The sequence below is a fragment of the Panthera onca genome, chromosome D4 (assembly GCF_046562875.1).
Source record: "Panthera onca isolate mPanOnc1 chromosome D4, mPanOnc1 haplotype 2, whole genome shotgun sequence".
Classification (NCBI taxonomy): domain Eukaryota; kingdom Metazoa; phylum Chordata; class Mammalia; order Carnivora; family Felidae; genus Panthera; species Panthera onca.
Genome location: NC_138351.1, coordinates 6,827,729 through 6,851,424, shown reverse-complemented (window position 1 = coordinate 6,851,424; position 23,696 = coordinate 6,827,729). Strand labels below are relative to the sequence as shown.

Genomic DNA, 23,696 nt, shown 5'->3' with positions numbered 1-23,696 from the left:
AGTCTCACAAGCAGTAGAGTCAAAAGGGCAAACTCAAAACAAAGCAAAACAAAACATCCAGCACTGTAACTGGAAAGTAGTGAAAAGGCCCTGGGGCGAGGTTTCTGACAAACCCGAACAGGGAAGGTTACGGACGAGTCGTATCCATGTAGCGTTTACGGGGAGTCTGCGGGCGCCAAACACCCGGAGACAGAAGTGGCCAGGAGCGGCTCCGACACACTCCTGACCAGGAAAGCGGAGAGCTCTAGCCTTCACCACCTTTGCGATGCTCTGCGTATGGAAACACCGGCCCGAACGGAAGGCAGAGCTCCCCGTGAAATCGTGCCCGGAAGCTAAGGCCGGAGCGGCAGGGCTGGCGAAGTAACCGGGGCAAACTGGGCTGAACCGTGCCGCCCGCGCGTGTTAGCTCGTCACGGCCCAGACCCGCTTCGACAATGAAACGTTCTAAGGAGAAGGAAACCAACGTAACGCCGAGTGCTGGAGTCAGTGCGCTCACGCCCGGTGCGACGGGTGCACGAGACTTTTCAACGGGAGTTTTCACTCACAGTCAGTGTGTGCAAACCACTTTTCGGTAGCCCCTCTGTGGTGCTTCTGTGTATTAGGTACACAAAAACATCCTGCTGCCCCAAGACCAGAAGTGTAACGGGCACGTCCATCTGACATCCATTTGCGAACGTCTTCCAATATACATCAAATGTTGTTTTTCTTTAAGATTTTAGGCTTCCTGAAAAACTTCACGCAGATTCTTACACCCAGGCCAGTGTTGCAGTTTTAGAGAAAAATACTCACTCTTCTGTTTGGGCCGCAACCATTTTTTGCCCAGGTACGACACTGCGGCCGTCACCACCATGTAGTTAATTATGGAGCCGACGCGAGAGGGGTAGGCGATGACAAATAGGCCAAGCACGTCAAAGAAGACCATGTTCCCATGGCGATACTTTGAAGAAGAAGGCAACACATCCGACGTAGCTAGGTATTTAAGAACCGCTAAAATGTTGTCACCTATCAGTAAAGAAAAGAAAGACCACAGAGTTGAATAAGCCACGCGCTGTTTGACAGAATGTGAACGACAACAGTTTCCCGCCCTCTCCATCTCCCCCCGGCCACCTTTCTCATGAAATTTCCCAGATGAGGCCCAGGCCTCCGCTCTGTCTCCTCTCCGCTCGGAAGCTCGGCCACCTGGCCTTCATCTCTCCTTTGTCCCAGAACTATCCTTTCCCTGCTGTTATCGAACCCAAACACTGCTGCTCACTCTGTTCACTTAACGGGTATCTCACGTAACAGCCACCGCTCTGGTTACCAGAAATTCGGTGCCGACCCAAGAGACAAAAACCCTGTCAGGAGGCCCACAGGCACCGAACAGGGAATCACACGTGCCTTAAGGATAACGAGTGTCGATTCTGTCTCAACTCAATAAAGAGAAGTACGGGCATCCCGTGGAGTCTGAGAGGTTAGGGAGGCCTTTCTGTGTAGATGCTCCCCGTCAAGCGCGTCCGTCCGGGCCGCCACCACGGAAGGACAATGGGAGCGCCCGCCCACACGGACAGATCAAGTCCCGAACGAGAGTCCAGGGGCAGAACCAGACTCCCCGGAGGTGTTGGCTCACCGACAGAGCGGAGGAGTCTGAACTGAACACAGGGGCAGCGAGAGGCCTTGAACCACCGACTGGCGGCCCCCCTGCCGCTCATCCCACCCCTTCCTCCGCCATCCACTTACACACCACACTACCTCATCGTGGCATTTCTGTCACTGGCTTGTCTGCCTTCAGATATGCTTTCCCCAAAAGCTCAGGCTGAGTCCCCTGTTGCAAAAGCCGTTCCCATTCTCCACGCATTTGTGGCTTCCTCCACGCCCACACCCGCGTCCCCGGTTCGGCCGAGCGCTCTCCCTCCACAGTGCGATTTCCACCGGGCCGCTTCACGGAGCCCCCGTCTCCATCGGACGGAGTTCACGTCTCCCCCCTCCACGACTGCTCCGGGTCAGGTCACCTCCCCACGTTCCTATTGCAGCCGATGGCACGTCCTTCCCCAGCCGGCTGGGCCCTGCACTTCGCAGCCGTCCCTGCTGCTGGCCACCTGACCCGTCCCTTCCTTCTGACCGGGCAGCTCTTCTGCGACTTCCATTCAGACCGCAGTCTCCACTCTCCTCACCGACGGTCCACACGCGCGCACACACACACTACTCTCGCTGTGCTCTTGCCCGGAGCATCCTCTTCTACACGGGGCGGGGCCACATCCTACCAACTTGTGAGTTAAGGTTCACAGTCAGCCGCCCCTCCGCTGACTACTCCAGACCTCTCTGAAAGTACGTGGACTCCCTTGCCCTGTGTGGTCCTGACACTCATTCTAGAACCCACTCACCTGCCCTCATACCTGACCTGGACTGATGGAACTTTCCTCCACCTGGGCAAACTGCCCAGACACGTGCCTGTACCTCCTCGGACATATGCCTTCCATTCTGGCTACATGCCCGTTGCTCAGCAATCCTACGTTAACCCTGGGTCCGCTCTCTTTCCAGTGCCTCACCACCAACAATCTTACGTTCTTAGTTGCTTATCTAGACTTCAAGGCTAAAATTCGGGCCCTCATCTCTAACTGCAAAGCCCCACCCGGCTCACGCACACCACTGGCCGGGCCGCCTCCCTGAAGCACAGTCCCCGGGGATATTTACAGGTTTGCGGGTCAGCCCTAACATTCCATTTTAACACAGATCACGAGTTTACATTTGAATACCAACCTGCTCTCTGAATGGAATCTGTCAGAATTCTGTCTGCTGTGTCGTACTTGGTGTGATAGATGTATCCGTTCTCAATAAAAGCTAAGTCAATTCCTAAGACACACAGGAAAAAACAAACAAACAAAAAAACACGTCATTTTACTTTAAAGATCAACCTTTCTTTAGGCCTATTTGTTTAATGTATCAAATTCCAAAAAGACAAAACGTCAAAGCAGTGACATGACTGCTTTGTCACACTTGTGAATGAATACCATATAAATTCTCTTCCAAATTCTTACAGAATCTGTAGCCATGGTACATAATGACCAAGGAAGTACACCCGTCGGGGAGACATTGTAAGTCACACGGCAAGGGGTGGCAACACAGAGCTCAGGAGGCCATCGACACTTGGCCATTTCCAGCCCTGCCGGGCCAAGCCCAACTCTAGATTCCCAGCAGTGGCACAAGCCGCCAGGGGAACTGGCAAAGACAGACCACAGCCAAAGTCAAAGGCCCCTCAAGGAGGTACTGCCACCTGTGGGGAATGAAGTGCTAACCAGCTGCCCCCCCCCCCACCCCCGTCCCGTTCTGCCGCAGTGTGGGGCAAGATGACATGTTCTAGAAAAGGCAAGCATTTAAGTAGACCAGGGTTTAAAGGGGAAAAAAAAAAAAAATACCAGGAAATCAGTTTCAGTGAGTCAGAATATACAGTTCTCCCGTAGAAAACATGCTTTCAGAAAAAGCCGTTTACTCACAAACCCGCAAAAAACAAAACTCGCTACTGGTTAATTGCCGTCACACCACAGCCCACGACAAATACCTGGTATGTTCCCAAAATCCCTGTAGATGCGGAAGTCGGTGTCTGAAGGAATGATCCCGCTCTGGAAAACCTCCTGGGCCACCACTGACGCAAACGGGTGTTTAGCGGCAGAAACATAGGCCTGGACCAGCCACGGGTTTTCAGGACCTACAAGGACAGGCGAGGACTCAGGCAAGGGAACGTCGTCATGTTTGAACACACCCAAAACGGCCCTGCGGTGGTCTGGGGAGGCAGGTCCAGACTTCGTTTTCGTCTTTTTTTCTGTGTTTTCTAACCCTTCTCTGATAAGCGTATGCAACTTTCACAACGAGAAATCACCTTTCAGAAAGTAAAATTATTTTTAATTATAAAGTAACTGCACTATGAAAGGTTTAAGTTTAAAAATGAGAACCCACGCAACAGTCCATCCTTCTACGACACGTACTGTCGCTTTTCCATCTTGAGTTGTCCTACAAACATCCGGTTGTGTGTACACAGCTGTACTCACAGGGCACGTGCAGTCTGTCCACTGTGCTTTCATTTAACATACTGAACACGCTCTCCTGAGTTGCCAGGTACTACGATTACCATTTTAATAGCTACAACTTTTCTCTGAAAACACCCTAAGTTTTGTATTACTACTGTTTATATTTTTTATCATTATTCATAATTCCGCATGACATCTTTACGCATATACGGCTTTTTCAAATGCGGGAGATTCTTCCTTGGGACGGTGAGATAAACTGTCTTATTGCCCACGGCTACTCTCTGCTCCCTCCCACGTGACTCATCACGCCTCCCGCAGAAGGAGCACGTCCACATCCTCACCCTGTTCCCTGCAGGTGCGGCCCTGGAAACTGCTCTGGCCAACAGACTGTGAGTGGAGAAACATGACCCTCAGCCGAGAAGACGCTCAGGGACCACCACACAGTCCCTCCCGCCTGCTGACTTTGGCCAGGAGATCCATATGTCCCTGACGGACGCTTCTCCTTTAGTCTGGGTCCCATAACGAAGGGCACACATGGAACAAAACCACGGAACGTTCGTAAGCACAGTTATTCAGGAACCAAAACGTATCGAACAAGATATAAGCCTTTGCTGTTGTAATCCACTGAGATTCAGGTATTGTTTGTTCCAACAAAATTTAGCAAAAAGTTGACTCTGATAGGCACATCAAGTCATTGTATTTCAGGCGATCTAAGAATATCAAGATGTTTATAACTTTATAAACAAATAATCAAATTGCTTTCCTACTGAAAAAATGATCATAAAAGGTGGAGATGGGGTGGAGTGTAACACTACAAAACCAAATGCCCAGGTGACCCAGATACTCGTCACCAGACACGGATTTTAAAACTATGATGAATATTTTCAGAAACACAGCAAGAATTTTACAAGTGCAATCTATCAAAAAAAAAAAAAAAAAAAAAAAAAGGAGTCAAATGGAAACCCTATAAAAACTGATGTTAAGAATTTTAATAGATGGTTTACTACCAGGTTAAACACAGCGGAAGAAAGGATTATAGAGCGACAGAATTAGGACATAGAAAAAAAGAAAAAAAAAAAAAAAGGATGGAAAATATAGAAATGTATGTAAGAGACATATGTGGCACAGTTAGTTCCAGAAAAAAGAGGACACAGAATGGAGCAGAAGCAACGTTCTGAAGAAGTAACAGCCCATAATTTTCTAAAAGTCATAGAAAACATCAAACTATGAATTCAAAACGCTCTATAAACCCCAAGCAGGATAAATACAAAGAAAAAAAAAATAGACCTAGCATTAAGATCTTTGCTTTTTTCTCTTTTGACACCAGTATGTTTTATTTAAATTCTAGTTAGTTAACATACAACCCAGTGATTCCTCGCTGAGAGACAACACCCAGTACTCATCCCAACGAGTGCCCTGCTTGATGCCCGTCCCCCACCCAACACCGTGCCAGCAACCCTCGGTCTGTTCTCTGTATTTAAGTCTCTTATGGTTTGTCTCCCTCTCTGTTTTTATCTGATGTGCGCTTCCCTTCCCCTGTGTTCATCTGTTTTGTTTCTCACATTCCAAGTATGAGTGAAATCACAGGATATTTGTCTTTCTCTGACTTATTTCGCTTGGCATAATATACTCTAGTTGCATCCACGTCGTTGCTGTGGAAACAGTACGAAAGTTCCTCAAAAAAAAAAAAAGTTAAAATCAGAACTACCCTACCACCCAGCAAGATCTTTGCTTCCGAATACCATTATCCACTAAAAGGAGGTCTCCTTAGGAAATGGCTAACCCCAGCTCCGGAGCTGGGAAAGTACAAAAGTAGTCGTGCCGGGAGTGAGAAGTGCTCCAAGAAGCACCTCCGAAGGACGCAAGCTGCAGGGGAAGGGGCTACCGCTGGCCTAACTGGAGACAATTCACGCGTTAAGATGGCAGCAACAGAATACATCATCCATAAAATAAAAACACATGAAACATGGAAATAAATACACAAACAAGGGAGAACAGAAAGTCTTCGAGAACTCCAACTAATAGCTACAGACGAAACGATGGAGCCAGAACTCTTAATAGCTGGCTAACATCACGTAGAAATGCTTTGGAGCAAGAATCTCAATGTCTGCCGAAACAGGATCAAAGTCTCACGAGAAACAAGGTACGTACAGTCTCAGAGGGCCTATCACAAAGGGGAAAGCAGTTAGAAAAACCTGGCAAATACCATCATCAAATGACCAGAAGTTACCATCATCAGTGGCCAGACAGACAGGAGATGCCTCCCGACAGGATGCACGGAGGACACAGATGTGAAAGGAGAAAGGGAAACAGCGGTGAGAAAACCTAGGTGATCAAATCTTACCATGTTAAAATACTATTACTATTACAATTAGATGTTAATAACCAAAGGTATACTATTAAAATACTATGAAGGAGGACCGGGGTGGCTCAGTCAGTGGAGCACCCAACTTTGACTCAGGTCATGATCTTACGCTTCGTGGGTTCGAGCCCCGCATCAGGCTCTGTGCTGACAGCTCAGAGCTTGGAGCCTGCTTGGATTCCGTGTCTCCCCCACTCCCTGCAACCCTCTCCCGCTCATTCACACATGTGCGTGCTCTCTCTCTCAAAAATAAACGTTAAAAAATTTTTAAATAAGGGGCGCCTGGGTGGCTCAGTCGGTTAAGCGTCCGACTTCAGCCAGGTCACAATCTCACGGTCCGTGAGTTCGAGCCCCGCGTCAGGCTCTGAGCCCCGCGTCAGGCGCTGGGCTGATGGCTCGGAGCCTGGAGCCTGTTTCCGATTCTGTGTCTCCCTCTCTCTCTCTGCCCCTCCCCCGTTCATGCTCTGTCTCTCTCTGTCCCAAAAATAAATAAAAAACGTTGGAAAAAAAAAATTTAAAAAAAAAAAAAAAATTTTAAATAAAATACTATGAAAACCATATGAAAAACAGGCAAAGCTAAACTAGAAAAGAGAATATCCTGAATAGCAGGACGATAATGCTACTCTGAGGTGAGAGGGCAGGTGCTGTATCTGAGAAGGGGCAGGTGACAGCCACCTGGAGGGTGTGACAGGAGCCGGGTTTCTCACCTGGGGCTCAGAGGTATGCACCTCACCATGACTAAGTTTTACACTTCTGTATTTGTGATGTGTGTGTTATAGAATCACTGTGATATAGCTAATAAAACATGACAATAAAATGCTATTTGATCCTGGATTAGAGCTCTGATTTAAAAAAAAAAAAAAAACACAAAAATAGGGGTGCCTGGGTGGCTCAGTTGGTGAAGTGTCTCCCGGTTTCAGCTCAAGTCATGCCTGATCTTGGGGTTCATGAGTTCAAGTCCCAAGTCAGGCTCTGGACTGACAGCACAAAGCCCACTTGGTATTCTCTTTCTCTCCCTTTCTTTCTGCCCCTACCTTGATCGTGTTCTCTCTCTCTCAAAATAAATAAACTTTAAAAAAAAAAAAAAACTAGGTCATTATTGGAAATCATCTACTAAATAACGGTTTTATATTGTCATATTCTATGAACATCATAAATGTACTGTTATGAAGGGACATATCCTTATTCTTTACCTACTGAGATGATTATATTGAGATTATCAATTGAGATGGTTTTTCTCCTTTATTCTGGTAATGTGTGAAATAGATTGATTTTCAAATATTAAACCATTCTCATTTAACCATTCACTAAAATTGCAGGATATAGAATCTATATACAAAAATCAGTTACATTTCTCTACACTAATGATGAAGTGTGAGAAAGAGAAATTAAGAAAATAAATCCCACTTATAATTGCAACAAAAATAATAATATACCTAGGAATAAACTTAACCAAGGAGGTTAAAGACCTGTCCACTGAAAAATTTTAAGACATTAATGAGAGAATACGACGATTATTTACTTCCACAGATAAATGGAAAGATGATATTCCACGTTCAGGGACTAGAAGAACTAATACTGTTAACATGTCCATAATGCCCAGAACAATATACAGATTCAAGGCGATCCCTATCAAAATTCCAATGGCATTTTTCACAGAAATAGAACAATTAAAAATCTGTATGGAAGCACAGAAGACTATGAATAGCCAAGACAATCTTAAGAACAACAATGCTGGAGGCACCACACTCCCTGATTTCTAACGATACTACAAAGCCACAGTAATCAAAACAGTAAGGCACTGGCATAAAAACAGATACACATCAATGGAATAGAAGAGAGAGCCCAGAGATAAACCCACACGTACACGTTCAATCGATTTATGTGAAAAGAGCCAAGAACATACATATACCGGGAAAGAACAATCTCTTCAATAAATGGTGTTGCGAAAACTGGACAGCCACACGCAAAAGAATGAAATTGGACCACTCTGACATCATACACAAAAACGAACTCAAGACGGATTAAAGATTTGAACATAAAACCCAAAGCTAGGGGCACCTGGGTAGCTCAATCAGTTAGGCGTCTGACTTCGGCTTAGGTCATGTAAAATATGATCTGTGCTGACAGGCTGGAGCCCAAAGCCCACTTCAAATTCCATGTCTCCCTCTCTCTCTCAAAAATAAACATTTAAAAAAAACAAACAAACAATGCGGGTTTAGTAATGTTCTTTGACATTGGTCTTGGCAATGATTTTTTGCATTTCACACCAAAAGCGAAGGCAACAAAAGTTAAATAAATGGAAATATGTCAAGCTAAAAAGCTTCTTCACAGCAAAGGAAACCAACAAAATTAAAAGGCAATCGGCAGAATGGGAGAAAATATTTGCCTATCCTATATCTTGATAAAGGGTAGATATCCAAAATATATAAAGCACTCCTACAACTCAGTGGCCAAAAAAAAAAAAAAAAAAAAAAAAAAATCCAATTAAAACCTGGGCAAAAGATTTGAAGAGATACGTTTCCAAACTGAGACATCCAGATAGCCAATGGGTACACGAAAAGGGGCTCACCATCACTAATCATCAGGGAAACGCAAACTGAAACCACGAGTTATCACTGCACACCTGTTAGAATGGCTTTTACGAAAAAGACAAGAGATAACAAGTGCTGGCAAGGATGCGGAGAAAAGGGAACCCTGTGCACTGCTGGTGGGAACGTGAACTGGAGCAGCCACTCTGGACACTGCAGCATTATCTACGATAGGATATGGAAATAACTTAAGTGTCCATCGATGGACGAATGGATAAAGAAAACGTGGAATATGTGTACGACGGAATGGTATTCAGCCGTGAAAAAGGGAATCTTGCCATTTGCGACAGGACGGATAGACCTTGAGGGCACTGTACAAAATAAGTCATACAGAAAAATAAATATCATATGACCTCTCTTATATGTGGTATCTAAAACCCAAACTCATAGATACAAGGAACAGACTGACAGCTGCCGGAAGTGGGGGCTGGGGTGTGGCTGAAATGGGTGGAGGTGATGGAAAGGTACAAAGTCGAGGTTATGAAGTCAGTCAGTCCCGGGGATGGCGCGCACAGCAGGCTGACCGCAGGTAATAATACTGTACCATACTGGTGCTGCTAGGAGAATAGATCTTAAAAGGTCTCAACACAAGAAAAAAAATTGTAACTATGAAGATGGATGTTAACTGAATTTATTGTGGTGATCACTTTGCAGTATGTGCAAATATTGAATCATTTTGGAAACCCGAAACTTAAGGGGAAAAAACATCTCGTGTTCTTGGAATAAGCTCAACTCTGTTGGAAAACATCACGTATACACACATACACACGCACACACGCGTTGCTGGATTCAGTTCGCTAATATTTTATTTAGGATTTTCACATCTAGGTATGGCAGTTATCTAGCAAAGCCGAGCAGATGCACACGCGGTGACTCACTAATTCTACTCAGAAGTGAGCATACACGCACACGTGTACCAAAAGACGTTCGCAAGAAAGTTCACAACAGCACCATTCCTAAGGGCCAAAACCCACGATCTAACATCACCAGTAGAGTGGACACTCTCATCACTGGAACAGTATTTAGCAATGAAAAAGAAGTCTGCCACACACGAGACAGATGCATCTTACAGACATGCCGCTGAGTGAAAAAGGAAGCCATACGTAAGGGAAAACCGTGCGCGAGTCCATTTGGAGAAAGTGCAAATACAAGCAAAGTTAAACCTGTTAAGACAGAAGTCAGGATAGCCGTAACCCTGCTGGGAGGAAAGGCTGGGAAAGGTCGCAGGGGAGGCTTCTCGAGTACGGGCAATACTCTTAGTCTTGATGTGGGTTCTGCTCACAGGATTATATTCAGTTTATAAAAACCCCTCAGGCTAAACACGCAGAGCTGCATGCTTTTCTTTCACGATATAAGACAGAGACGTTTAAGATGTTAAGTTCATCTTCTGCATCGTGCCATAAAAAATACTTGCAGGGGCACCCGGGTGGCTCAGTCAAAGTTCTGACTCTGGCTCAGGTCACGATCCCGTGGTTCGTGAGTTCAAGCCCCACGTCAGGCTACGTCCTGGCAGCTCAGAGCCTGGAGCCTGTTCAGATTCTGTGTCTCCCTCTCTCTCTTCTCCAACCCCACTCGTGCTCTGTCTCTGTCTCTCAAAAATGAATAAACATTAGGAGAAAAAACCTGTAAAAAATGTAAGACCTGTCAGCAGGAAAGAAATTTACAGTTTTAAATATCCACTACCCGGCCTTCACCCGCTTAGAGAGCTCCAGCCCCGCTCCGGCCTCTCACTGATCACCTGCTGAGGCTGCCAGGTCAAGCTCTGGTGTAAAAAGGAAGACAGACGGGCAAGTCAGTCGGCTCCTGGGTGAGACACTCCCCAAAGGACAAACAAGGCAAAGGGAGCCCTCAGAGGAGAGATTCCGGAGCTGAGGATTTCACGCGGTGGCGAAGACTCTCGAGGAGCGGGTGCTACCACCACCCCAACTTTACAGACGAGGGACTAAAGCACGGAGCACCGTGTGACTTGTTCGAGGTTGCTCGCCGAGGGCGTGTGCTCCGGGGGGATCTGAACGCGGGTCGTCCGACTAGAGCCTGTGCTGGGCGTGCCGGGAGCCCAGCAGGACAAAGAATTCCACTCCTGAAGGAGTTTGCAATAGATGAGAAGAGAGAAATGAGCAGTGGTCTGGGGGTGAAGGAGGTCAAAGTGGTTTCCCGAAGAAGAGAGGAAAGGCGTGTCGAGTGCAGATGGAAATGATCCGACAGGGAGGGGAAAATGAACGATGGAAGAGGGAAACATGTGAGGTCACCGTTAATACAAGCAGTCTCCCACGTGTGGACCTGGAAAGGGTTCTCAATTCTTCAGTCTTCTTAAAAGCCAAGAAGACTCCGCAGGACTCAGATCTGTGTGCGTATGTGCACTCACTTCTCCACGATCAAGTCCTACAAGTGGATGTGTGGGACGGAAGCGTCCACACGTGTTTCCAAGCAGTCGCTACGGCCGAAGTGCCCCAAACCGCATCGGTCCACGCTCCCCCCCCCCCCCCGGCACCGTACGCAACCACCTGTTTCTCTACATTCACCAGCGCTGGGCAGTAGCCTCCCTGCTTTTTGCAAATCTAAAATTCAAAAAATTCCAAATAAATCAATAAAATTTTAAAAAGTCTTATTGTTATCTGAATTTACATTTCTTCTGAAATAAAAGCTTCACTACTTACTCAGGCAGTTTCTTTAAAAGTTAAACATTAATTTACCATACGAACCGGGAATTTCAGCCCCGGGCATCCCCCAGTAAGAAAGGAAGATGTAGGTCTTACACACAGACTTACACACAAACGTTCACAGCAGCATTATCCACGATAGCCTAGAAGTACAATCAATCCAGATGTCCATCAACTGACAAATGGATCAACGAAATCCACCAGTCTATACAATGGGCGTAATTCAGCCATAAAAAAGAACGAAGTACCCCCACGTGCTACAACACGGTTGATCCTTAGAAAATAGCACACGAACTGAAAGAAGGTGGACTGAGAGAGCACGGGGTCTCTCTTTGGGGCAAGAAACCACTGAATCTTCCATAAGTGGGTGAATTACTGGGTATCTGGGGGAAGTAGAGTCACAGGGCATGGTATTGTTCGCCAGAGAAAAAAAGGAGTCTGTGACCCCTTGGCTTCTGGGCTTTCTTCTACTCGAGGTTGGTAGTATCTGAATTTCTCACAGGGCACAGATATTAACTGGTTTAATCTATGCATTTTATAACACCTTCAGAATTATTAAGTCAGCCTTACTGAGTCATGATATAAATCACTAATCTGATAAGCTAAGTCATTCCTTCATGCAGTCTGGCCCTTTAAAAAAAATTAGGTAGTAATGATTATTCCAGTCTAGTCACTAAAAACCCCGAATGAATCTCTGAGGGGACAATGGAGCACGAGAGAGAATACGTGGGTTTAAGCAAGAAGTTCCCAGGACAGGACCTGTGCCTGTTTAAGGAGCCCAGCAGAACTCCAAATCCTGGAGGCCTTCCCCTCTTCTGGTCGAAGGTGGAGGCGAGGCTGACTCGCTCCGGGCGGCGGCACCCGCCGGTGAGACACGGAGAAAGGCACTGAACGTCAGAGCCCGGAGAGCCGGCGTGTGTGCGCTACAGCCACCAGGATCAGCCCCCAAACCTGGAGGGAAACGCGGCCTAGAAACTCGGAGACGGGAGGGAAATACTCTCTCCAAACCTCCCGCAGGATATGCCCCTCCGGAAAACATTACTTTTCAAGTGCGACGATTTTCTTTCTGCACGAGTGAAGCACGTGAACTGCGTGCACAGTCTGTCCTCCAACAATACGGCTCTGAACCGGGCCCACTTATATGCAGATTTTCTTCAATGAACACGTGCAATGCTGTAAATGTATTTTCTCTTATCTTCTTAACCACACTTTCTCTAGCTCGCTTTATTGTGAGAATACACAACACGCACGACACAAAGAGCGGGGGTTAACCGACTGTCTGATCAGTTAGGCTTCCGGTCTGCAGGAGACCACACTAGTTAGCTTTCGGGGAGCCCAGAGTTACACGCAGATTTTCAACCACGCAAGGGGTCAGTGCCCCTAAGCCCTGTGCGCTTCAAGGTTCGAGCATCAACTGCATACTGCTAACTGGTAACAAGTCTGTTCTTTGCCTATTATTAAAGTAATCATATGCAACGCAAAAAACGCAAACAGTACACAAAACTGTAAGGAGTAGAAGTAAAGCAGTAATGACATTCTGGTTCTAAATTCGTGAAGCAACGGAGAGGTCAAAATTTTCACATTTAGCCCCATCCTCTGCTCCAGTGACACCACCCCTGCTCCACCAGGCGACGCACCCCGGCCGGCAGGGACTCTGAGGGCGGTTTGTTTGACTCTTTCCAGACAATACAATTATATCTAAAATGCATGCAATTGTGCAATTTTTATGTAAAACTATCTACATTTACTGAAAAGAACACCGACTATAGGCTAGTCACGCCTAGTAAAACTGAGTACTCGATACATGGAAACGAAGGAATTAGCTTTGCTCTAGATCTAACCTGCCCTAGGCAGAGGTGTTTTAACCTCTCTGGACTACATACGGATAACATATATTTTTATACACACGCACAGCATACATTCAGGAACGGTACAGACCAAACCTTAAGACCAGCTGTGATTCGGGTCCCGGGAGTACGGGGCCAGCGTGCTGGGACAACGGCCGAGCGTGTGACACACAGCACACTTCCGGGGGGGGGGGGGGGGGGGAAGCATTCGAAGACGCGCTCCTGCCCGTGCAGGGCCCTGACATTTTCGCCGGAGGACAGACGCGACGTCAGCTCTGCTTACGGAATCTTCTCTTGCTGCTTTTTGACCTGGTGGTTGTTACACCAAGTAGTCCTCCTATCCTGACTGAACCCCAGAACTAGAGGGGCCGGGTAAGAGTGTGGCATCTGCTGAGCCCTACGGATACTAAGACCAGCTCCTTCTCAGTAGTCAGCAGAGGCGTGAGAACACACAGGAAGGTCTGAGTCAGAAAGAAAGGAGCGCTTTGCTCCTCATCTCGTGACCTTGAGATTCTCAGAGGTTAGCTGGCCTAAAACATACAACCATTTTAAATTTTTTTTTTTTCAACGTTTTTTATTTATTTTTGGGACAGAGAGAGACAGAGCATGAACAGGGGAGGGGCAGAGAGAGAGAGGGAGACACAGAATTGGAAACAGGCTCCAGGCTCCGAGCCATCAGCCCAGAGCCTGACGCGGGGCTCGAACTCACGGACCGCGAGATCGTGACCTGGCTGAAGTCGGACGCTTAACCGACTGCGCCACCCAGGCGCCCCTAAAACATACAACCATTTTAAACAGTGAAAGTCTAAGATAAGTTGGTTGGAGAATATTAGAATACGGTTTTGTTTAGCTTGTATATAAAGACGTACTCGGCACTCAGCGCATCTTAACTGATACCGTGTGTGTAGAGGGCACTAAAAACCGAGTTCTCCATCTGCTTACTCACTTTTCCTGGCCCATCTCAGACCCCTCATTGTAGAACGCCTACCAGATGCCGTCTGTCCAGCTACAATGCACTATCCAAATTCCTAACACAGAGGGGAAATGGCAGGAAACTTCCCAGATCAGATTTTAGGAAGCCCAGAGCTTTGAACTCTGTTAAGAAAGATGACAGGGGCTGGGGCGCCTGGGTGGCTCAGTCGGTTAAGCGTCCGACTTTGGCTAAGGTCATGATCTCGCAGTTTGTGAGTTCAAGCCCTACATCAGGCTCTGTGCTGACACCTCAGAGCCTGGAGCCTGCTTCCGATTCTGTGTCTCCCTCTCTCTCTGCCCCTCCCTCTCTCTCTCTGAAATAAAGATTAAAAAAAAAATTTTTTTTTAAAGACAAAGAAAATGACAGGGGTGGCTGGGTGGTTCAGTCGGGTTAAGCGTGACTCTTGACTTTGGCTCAGGTCATGATCTCACGTTTGTGAGTTCAAGTCCTGAACTGGGCTCTGTGCTGGCAGCGTGGAGCCTGCTGGGGATTCTTTTTCCCTCTCTCCTCTCTCTCTGCCCCTCCCCTGCGTGCTCTCTCAAAAAAAAAAAAAAGATGACAGATGATACTAACTTAATGGATGTTCCCCTTGTAATTTATAATCTTGTTATCCTTTAGAAATTAAAAACATTTCTCTGGCTAAAGTATTACTGAACTCTGTCACATTCAAATTAACTCAAAGATAAATTTAAAGCCCTTTTCCTCATTTCAATTCAGGAAATGACCGTCGTTTAATATTACTTATATTGTAATCATCCATAATGGACACAGGTAAGTCTACCGCCTACATGACAATCTGGTTGGTGGTTAAGAACACGGGTCAGGACCACCCAGGTCCAACCCCGCTGTGCCTGCTCCCAGCTGTGAAAGCCCGGGTCGCCTGAGATGTCTCCTGCCTTGGTCTTCCCATCTGCAAAATGACGGTAACGACCGTACTTCTCCCTCAGGCTGCTTTGAGGATTAAGCGACATGACAAACATACGAGGCTTTGCACACACGTGACATGTGATTAGCGCAGTATGTCAGGGGCTGGTCATATCACCTTGTTAAAAACTCCCGACGACGACAAACACAGACTACCTCACGCTCCAAAAAGAACATTCTTTCATTAGGGAAATTCCTTATGTTTGAAGAACTTCCACTTCCGCAAATACGAGAACTGCATTAAAGTACACGAGGCAACTGCATTAAAATGTAAAATACGGCTCACGTACCTGTTTGGAACACAAGCTCTTTCCCTCCCACGCCCGCTGCCTCCAGGTTAATAAATGCACGAATCAGGCTGGCCCAAGGGTGCTGAGTTATGAAACCATGACTGGCCTGAATAAGAAGGAAATAAAACAGATGTAGGTGAAACGATCTTAAATTATCAAAGTCTTTCTTCGGTTTATTTTAAAGACAGAAGGTCTACGTTGATAAGGGGAAGAAGAGGAAAATAATCGTTTTTTTCAAAGGCAGGACCTGAAGACACCGATCTGTGTCTCTACGCACACTGGCTGCGTGCAGCTTGCTGAGTGGAAAGTCGCCATCGCCGAAGGCAGCCCGACTTCTGCGAGCGGTGCCGAACAACACCCGCAGGAAGTGTGAGGCCAGGCAAACCAACAGAAGAGAAAGGACAATCCGCATGCTGCGTGCCTGCCTCGAAACCTCCCTGACGCCCCGGGGTCACAGAAAACCTGCCATGTTTAATTACGCCATCACAAAGCCCCTGCGGGACTCAAACGCTGACAAGGTGACGTGAGTGTGCGAGTACCGAACCCGTGTACACGGCGGCTGCGGGGTTTTTACAGCACCGCCACGGACGGTATTTCTTTTGCACATCGTTTTACGATGCCACTCAAAAGCATGAGCGAAATGCCTAAGCGCGAGCTACTGTCGTCATCGTTGCTCAGGTCTAGTATTGAAGAGAGTAAACTCTCACTTGCAAGACGTTTTCCTCGGCACCATTAAAGAGAAATATGACAGCGTGACGCAGGGCTTCTGAAGACGTCGACAAGACACGGAGCACTTCCAGCATCACCGAGCAGCTCACTGCATCATCGCTGGCACCTTCGAATCAGAAAGAAAGATTTGCTTCTCAGACTGAAGGTTGGTTGTTTTACATTTATTTTTTATTTGAGAGAGAGCGTGCCAAGAGCAAGGGGGAGGGACAGAGGGTGAGGGAGAGACAGAATCTTAAGCAGGCTCCGTGATCAGCGAGGAGCCCAACGCGGGGCTCAATCCCACGACCCTGGTGTCATGACCTGAGCCGAAATCAAGAGTCGGACCCTCAACCCACTGAGCCACCCGGGAGCCCCGCTTCTCAGATCGTAAAACTTTTATGGGGTGAACCGTCATGGCTAGGAACGGTTTTCTCGTCAAGAAAGCACCACGGGGCGCCTGGCTGGCTCAGTCGGTTGAGTGTCAGACTCCAGCTCTAGTCATGACCTCACGGCTGGTGAGCCCAAGCTCCTTATCGGGCTCGTTGCCGTCAGCACAAAGCCTGCTGCAGACCCTCCGTCCCTTTCTCTCCCTTCCCCACTTGCACTCTCTCTCTCTTTCTCAAAAATAAACAAGACGCTTAAAAAAAAAAAAAAAAAGAAAGAAAGAAAGCACAACACTGGCTGCAAGACCACAAGCACATCTGTCACTGCCAGCTGACAAGGGCACTGGCCCGCGCCGCCTCACTCCATGACGACGGGGATCCTCATCCGGTCGGCCTGCTGACTGGTCTAGAACCGTCCCCAGCCGAGAGCAGTCACTTGACTCCTATCTGTTGAACCATCAACCAGGCAGGATCTCAGTTAACTGAAAACCCGCATTCCCTCAAGCCCGGGCAATCTGGTCCACCCTTCGTCCTCACTCCACACCCCCTGGGGTATTCTCACTTCTGGGGTTCTGGCTTCCTCCATCATCTCCCGCACCACCACGACCTTCCTGCTTCTTTTCCTGCCAGGATCACAAAGCTGCACGTCACTCCACTTTCACAGAGCGGGTGGTCTGGGTGACAGAGCATTTTGTGAAGATTATGTGATGAAGGGGATCATGTGATGAAAAAGTACAGACACGACATCAAATCTAGTAAGACACAGGAGAGGAGACCAATGACCCGAAGAGCCTCCCTGGTCCCCGTGCTGAGAAATCTGCAGAGGACCTCATCAAAGCACTTCACTTCTTCTTGACTCAGACACTTCGTATATTAATTAAACATGATTATAAAGATGACTTTAATACCCTGATTTTTTAAAAGCACTGTAAGAGGTAGTTAGACTAGACATTTGAGGATATTGGGGAATTCTCGGTAAGTTTTTACTTTTTAGGTGAGATAATTCATGGTGTTACAAGCATGCCCAAAACGAATCCTATCTTTGGGTGGGAGCAGACTGAAATACAGAGGACTGAGTACAGCTGAGATCTGCTTCAAAATTCTCAAGGGTTGCAGAGGGGAAAGAAACCAGACCGGACCTTTGAAGTGGGCTGACAGGTATGCTCAGGTTAAACAATTCTGGTTTTGCACATGTTTGAAATTGTCCATAATAAAAAGTTTAAAGAGTAAGCCAAGTAAATAGACATAGTAATAACCCAGGCAGAAGCATTTCTGGGTGTGCCTATTGGGAGGCAGGGTGCTACAGAATTTAGTGTGGGTTTCCGAGCAAGAAAGACTTGGGCGGTAAGTACTAGCTGTTATTTACTCTACAGTTTCCTCCTGGTCGGTCTGGAGGGCAGGGCCAATGACATTTATTTGAGGTGTGTCGGGAGGATTACAAGAAAATGTGGTCCAATCCAGTGCTAATCGTTCCTTCCTCTCTTTACAAATTTAAGAAAGGCTCTGCAGCCGGCTAAAATGTTCATTTTGGGGCTGTTCCATTCCAGACCCATTCCTACTCAAGGAGAAACCACTTATCAGCTGTCCTTGTCCTGGTGGTGATCACCAGGTTGCATTTGAATCAAAGTGAACCAAAGTAATAATTATCTAATTACCATCAAGCAGAAAGCATAGGTAGCTCTCAGTAAGAAGTAACACATTCCTACAACCAAGTGAAATTCATGGTTTTTCACTTTGACGCTCTGAGTTACTTTAATGTAAACAGCAAACAATAAATTTTTTTTTAATTTTTTTTTTTAACATTTATTTATTTTTGAGACAGAGAGCGTGAACAGGGGAGGGTCAGAGAAACAGGGAGACACAGAATCCGAAACAGGCTCCAGACTCTGAACTGTCAGCACAGAGCCCGACGCAGGGCACGAACCCATGGACCACAAGATCATGACCTGAGCCGAAGTCAGATGTTTAACCGACTGAGCCACCCAGGCGCCCCTAAATTTTTTATTCAAGGTGAGAGAGAAATTGAAAGAAATATATATAGGGCTGATTAAAAAGTTAAACTGTCCACTTATCTTCCTTTATTTTAATGGTTCTGGCACCTGAGAACAGGACTAAAGAAGGGTTAAATGCCTTTAAGAAAGCAAAGACAAGTTAGAGGACAGTATCTATAAAGGCTGGGTGGTTTGTCAATATCCCTTTCCACTTAGAATTAACCCTGAAATTGAAACCACCACTAAAATAACTCCACGTCTCTTCTACCAACAACCTGGAACCGTGCAGCAAAACCAAGAAGAAACTTAAGGCTTTTCTGTGGGTAACATTACTCCGAATTGGTATCAGTTCCTAAGTTCCAGATACGCTGGTGAGAAGAAAGGGTGTTTAAAAAAAAAAAAAAAAAAAAGTTGAAAAGCACAGTCACAAAATAGACTATCACCTACATCCTTTCAATGGATGAACTAAGTGAAACATGGGGATTCTTTAACAATTTGCAATGAACAGAAATTTCCTTGAGATTGTCGGCTAGGTATTTGTAGACAATTTTAATTAAAAATGGGTTCCAATGACCCACAAAATTGCCATTCTTTCATTCCTGGACTCCATGTATGTGATTTATAACACCTGGCACCATGTTTCTGATACTCGTATACACATCTTTCTTTTATAATGCTCTTAAATAACCCTGGTGTTAATCTGTCCCACCCAAGAATTTAAGCGTTATAATAGTGGGCGTAGGGGGACACTGATCTTACAGCTTCTCTGAAACAGGCATGAAGGACTACTGGTTTCCCTAGCACACACAAAGGTATTTGTGACTTTATAAAGCAGGTGTCTATACACGGACACTTGAAAAAGCACGTTACCTTCTAAATGCAGTTGGCAAGCTTTCTGATTAAAGAAACCCTGGTGTGAGTCATTTCATCAAGCAAATAAATTCTACCTTCTGTATAACTTTTGTATCTTGTGTTTTATCTTTTATATCTGGATAGTCCTTTGAGCCTGCTATGCGTTCGAGCAATCCAGAAATATTACAGTCAAGTAACAATTATTAGGAATTAATCTCCATTTTGCAGATCAGAAATGGAGCAGAGAAGAGGTTAGGTATTTTGCCAAAAGGAACTTAACTATACTCTCCTTCCTTTCAAATGTAGCTCAAATAATTGGCTGGCCAGAACCGCAGCCTCTGGTGCCACCTCTGTCTCTGATCAGTGGTGACCAGCTAAGTTTATTCCTGTGACAAAAGACAGGGTTGAACCGGACAGCACCAGACACTATCTCATTTCCTCCATCTCTAAAGTGCCAGGATTCCACTGCAAAATGCTACTATTTTCCATCTGTCCCTACTTCAAATCTAGCTACTGCACACATTTCTCTTGTGAATCTTATTTTAAAAAATGGAACTTCAATTTAGGGAATTCTCCTTCATTCTACGAATGTTTTATCGTGTCAGGCACCGTCCTGAACATCAAGTATTCCATTGTGCCAAAGTATTTTCACAGCAAGATTTGTGGATCGATGAGCTCTTCTAAGAGTATGGCATCCCCAGTGGGCCCAAATCCTCACTTTCCAGGGCGACAGACTCTGCTAGGGGAGCCTTCCCCGGAAGCCCTCCCTCCCTTGAAGGCGAAACCTATTCCTTCATCCCAAATGCCCACAGCCTCCTACACCACGGAGCTGAGTAAACACTGGATGCGGCAGAACCTAACCCCAGGACTCAGGGACACACTCCTGCACCCTGGCAAGGCAGCTGTGATCTGCTCCCTGTACAGTCACTGGGCTGCTGGCCCTAATGTCGAAAAGAAAGAAAGAAAGAAAAAAAGAAAGAAAGAAAGAAAGAAAGAAAAGAAAGAAAGAAAGAAAGAAAGAAAGAAAGAAAGAAAGAAAGCACTTGAGAGGACAGTGAAGGTTTGGATCTTAAACTAAATGATACTATTCTAATTATCTTCAATTCCATCACGATGAAAAACAGGTTTGTCAAAAAAATAATACAACCCCCCCAAAATGGTGCCCTACAACTGCCCAAGCATCTTGGGGGTTGGTAAGCTCTCTGGGTGTACTCAAGTCCAACTCCAAAATGACTGAAAGTCAGGTACGTACCTGGGGAGTTGGCCACGGAGTCAAAATGACAGTTAGCCAGGACAGCATGCTGGGCCCCATCCCTGGGCTCCAGCTTTACCACGACGTTGGTGATGTTGTCATAGTAGCTTGTAAAACCTCCCAAGAAGTCAATGCTAAAGGAGCCGGTGGGCCGTTGGACATCTACTGAAATCCTGTGAAGGCTGCTGCTTTGAACTTCAATCAGTTTAATCTGTTCCAAGAGGTAATGGACGGTCAGAATCTCGTTTTCTGGACTTCCTGTAGTCCTGGGGCCAATGGATGTGATGTGTTCAAGATAATCCCTGGAAGGAACCAAAAGAACGATGATGACAAGGCGTGCCAGGCTTGAAATGGATGCTTAACACGAGGCAACTTTTCCTGACCTCCCCTCCATCCCCCCCTCACCCCCGGCAAAAGCCAGTTCTGTGACCTCTCGCATACAAAAAAGCTTTTATTATTTCAGGTACTCTGTGAAAAATCCCTTGTAAAGTTCCATCTGTTTATTATGCCTTCTGTGAGTTCCTCCTTTCAGTTTTCAAGATCCGCCCCGCTCCCAAATTCTTCCTATCCCCATATCAAGCCAATACAAAGACTAGGGACTTGACTCAAAACGTGTGGCTGCAGCAGGCTGGACAGACAGAATCCGGCCTCACTGAGCTTCACCCTGGAGAGTTACTGATTCTAAGTAGCAGAAGCCAATGAGCAAAGACAAATTAAGTCAAGAGGTTAAATAAGCAAAAACAAAAACAAAAACAAAAACTTCCGATCGATGAGAATGGACTCAGCCCTCTCCACGGTGTGCACACTGAGCCTAATAACAATTCAGGCCCAAGCCAACCCTACCCCTAAAACAAACAAAACAAAACAAAACAAAACAAAACGGAACGTGTTATCTTTTCACTACATTCCAAGTGGGCAAAAAGGGAGTGGGGGAGGTGTACTCCAGAACGTCTTTAAGAAAATAAGCTTCCGGCACTTTGTATTCCAAAGTTTTTAAAACACCGAGGCTGCTGAAAACTATGCTAGCTTGTGATTTTAGGAGCTTTGACCTACCTAGGGTCACAATACCTTTAAAGGTCTCTTCTTGAATTTAAAACAAAAGCAAAGAAAACCACCAGATCTTACACACCAGGGGCCCAAGGACACGCTCCAGGAATCTGAGAACCCCCGAAATGGTAGAATTTTGAAGGTGCAGTCCTCCGGAAGCCCCCACGGCTTACAGGTGAGGACCGTGACCCTCCGGAAGTTAAGAGCACCGCGTTATCCCCATTATCACCTCCCCACCCAAACCGAATTTATCAAACGGTCTAGACACACAAATTCCACTCCGCATTTCATACGGAATGCAGGAAGGCGACTAAAAAGTGGAAGTTGCTCCAGAAGACGGGGGACGACTGCCAACCCTCCACGCGCCCGGCAGAACCGGGGCGAACAGGCCGGTGCAATCCGCCCCCCGGGCCACCCCGGACCGCACCGCCGGATCCACAGAGGGCCACGCCGGCTCCGCGACCCGCACGCGGGGACTCCGGCAGAGGGGCGCGCGGGGCCCGCCCCGCCCCACGTTCGGCCGCGCGGCGCCGGCGAGCCCGGGCGGTCCCGCGGGGCGGGCGCACGCAGGTGCGGAGCCCGGGACCCAACCGCCGCCGCGGCGGCGGAGACGCGCGGGCCGGGCGGGAGCGGCGGGTACCTGGCTTGGCGTGCGTCGAAATCCCCGGGGCGCCCGGCGGCCCCGCGCAGCACAAGCTGCTGCAGCGAGAGCTGCACGAGCGCCCGCAGCGCGAGCAGGTAGAGCGCCAGCCCCAGCGCGGCGCGCGCCTCGGACAGTCCGGTCCCCGCGCCCCGGCTCGCGTCGCCCCCCGCGCTCCGCTTCCGCGTCCTCGCGCCGCCGCCGCCGCCGCCCGCGTCCGCCGGCGGCTCCGGCGCCAGGGCCTCCCTCCCGGGCTGGGGCGCGGCCGCCGGGCCGTCCCGGCGCTCCCCGCCGACGCGGTGCCGCCTCACGGCCGCCGACTCCGAAGCCCACTCCATGGCCACGAGCCTTCACCCCCAGCCCCACCGCTCCGGCCCGCGACGGCCCCGGGAGCAGCCGCGGCCGCCGCAGCGCCTCCTAGTGAGCGGACGGAAACTGTAGAGGGCCAAACTTATTCTGATTGGCCCGGCCCGCCGCGACCCAGCCTCTGAGGGCCGGCGCCGGCGGGCACCGCGGCGGGGCGGCCCCGGGTGGGCGTGCCGGGTGCGCCCGCTCCCGCAGGGCGGCTCTGCCTGGTGGGGGACGGAGGTTCCCAAACGGAAAGCTACCCAGGAACCTGGAAAAAAAGCGGGAGGTCGCTTTTCAGAGGATGCACACGGTGCACCGGGCAGGTTCTGAGGACGGGCGCTGGGAAAAGTCAGCTCCTGGCTCTTAAAATCAGAAGTAGGACTGCGCCCCGGAGGCCCAGCCTAACATTTCCACATACGCAATCCAAACACGCATCTTCTGACCAAGCCGGGCAACCAGCACTGTCACGGTCTCCGTTTAACAGATGAAGAAAAATGACAGCCCTTATTTGCTGAGTATCTGCCCTGAGCCAAGCACTGTGCTTGGCGCTTTCGTACTTGACCTCGTTGGATCCTCCTAAGCATCCTGCTTTATTCCTACTGAATAGCTGAGAAACTTACCGGTAACCGATGAAGAACTTACATCCGGTTCAGTGGGACCCCAAAACAGCATTCTGCTCCGCTGCTGAATATGGGTGTCACTCTGGAAAGGAAGGTTGGGGGAAAGCTCTTCCTCCCTCCATGTCACCAAGAGGCGGAGCCCTGGTTTTCCTGCAGATGCTCCCGACCATCTAGGTTTCTCTCTGCCTGCCGATGCATGGAGCCCCG

At 47.8% G+C, this 23,696-nt stretch overlaps 1 protein-coding gene across 2 annotated transcripts in view; it reads right to left on the bottom strand.

Moving 5' to 3' along the window:
• ERMP1 (endoplasmic reticulum metallopeptidase 1) overlaps window positions 1–22,946 on the bottom strand; it is a 45,139-nt gene extending 22,193 nt beyond the window's left edge. The window contains exons 1-7 of one of the 2 annotated variants that reach the window (XM_078436070.2): window positions 22,522–22,945; window positions 20,835–21,136; window positions 16,356–16,483; window positions 15,649–15,754; window positions 3,536–3,682; window positions 2,737–2,829; window positions 790–1,002 (exon numbers count right to left, since the gene is read on the bottom strand). In XM_078436070.2, the coding sequence (XP_078292196.2) occupies window positions 790–1,002; window positions 2,737–2,829; window positions 3,536–3,682; window positions 15,649–15,754; window positions 16,356–16,483; window positions 20,835–21,136; window positions 22,522–22,859 (1,327 nt within the window). In that variant the 5' untranslated portion in view covers window positions 22,860–22,945. Of the gene's footprint in view, window positions 1–789; window positions 1,003–2,736; window positions 2,830–3,535; window positions 3,683–15,648; window positions 15,755–16,355; window positions 16,484–20,834; window positions 21,137–22,521 lie in introns of both variants that reach the window. The other variant, XM_078436071.2, reaches the window with a different exon arrangement.
• Window positions 22,947–23,696: the final 750 nt, after the last annotated feature.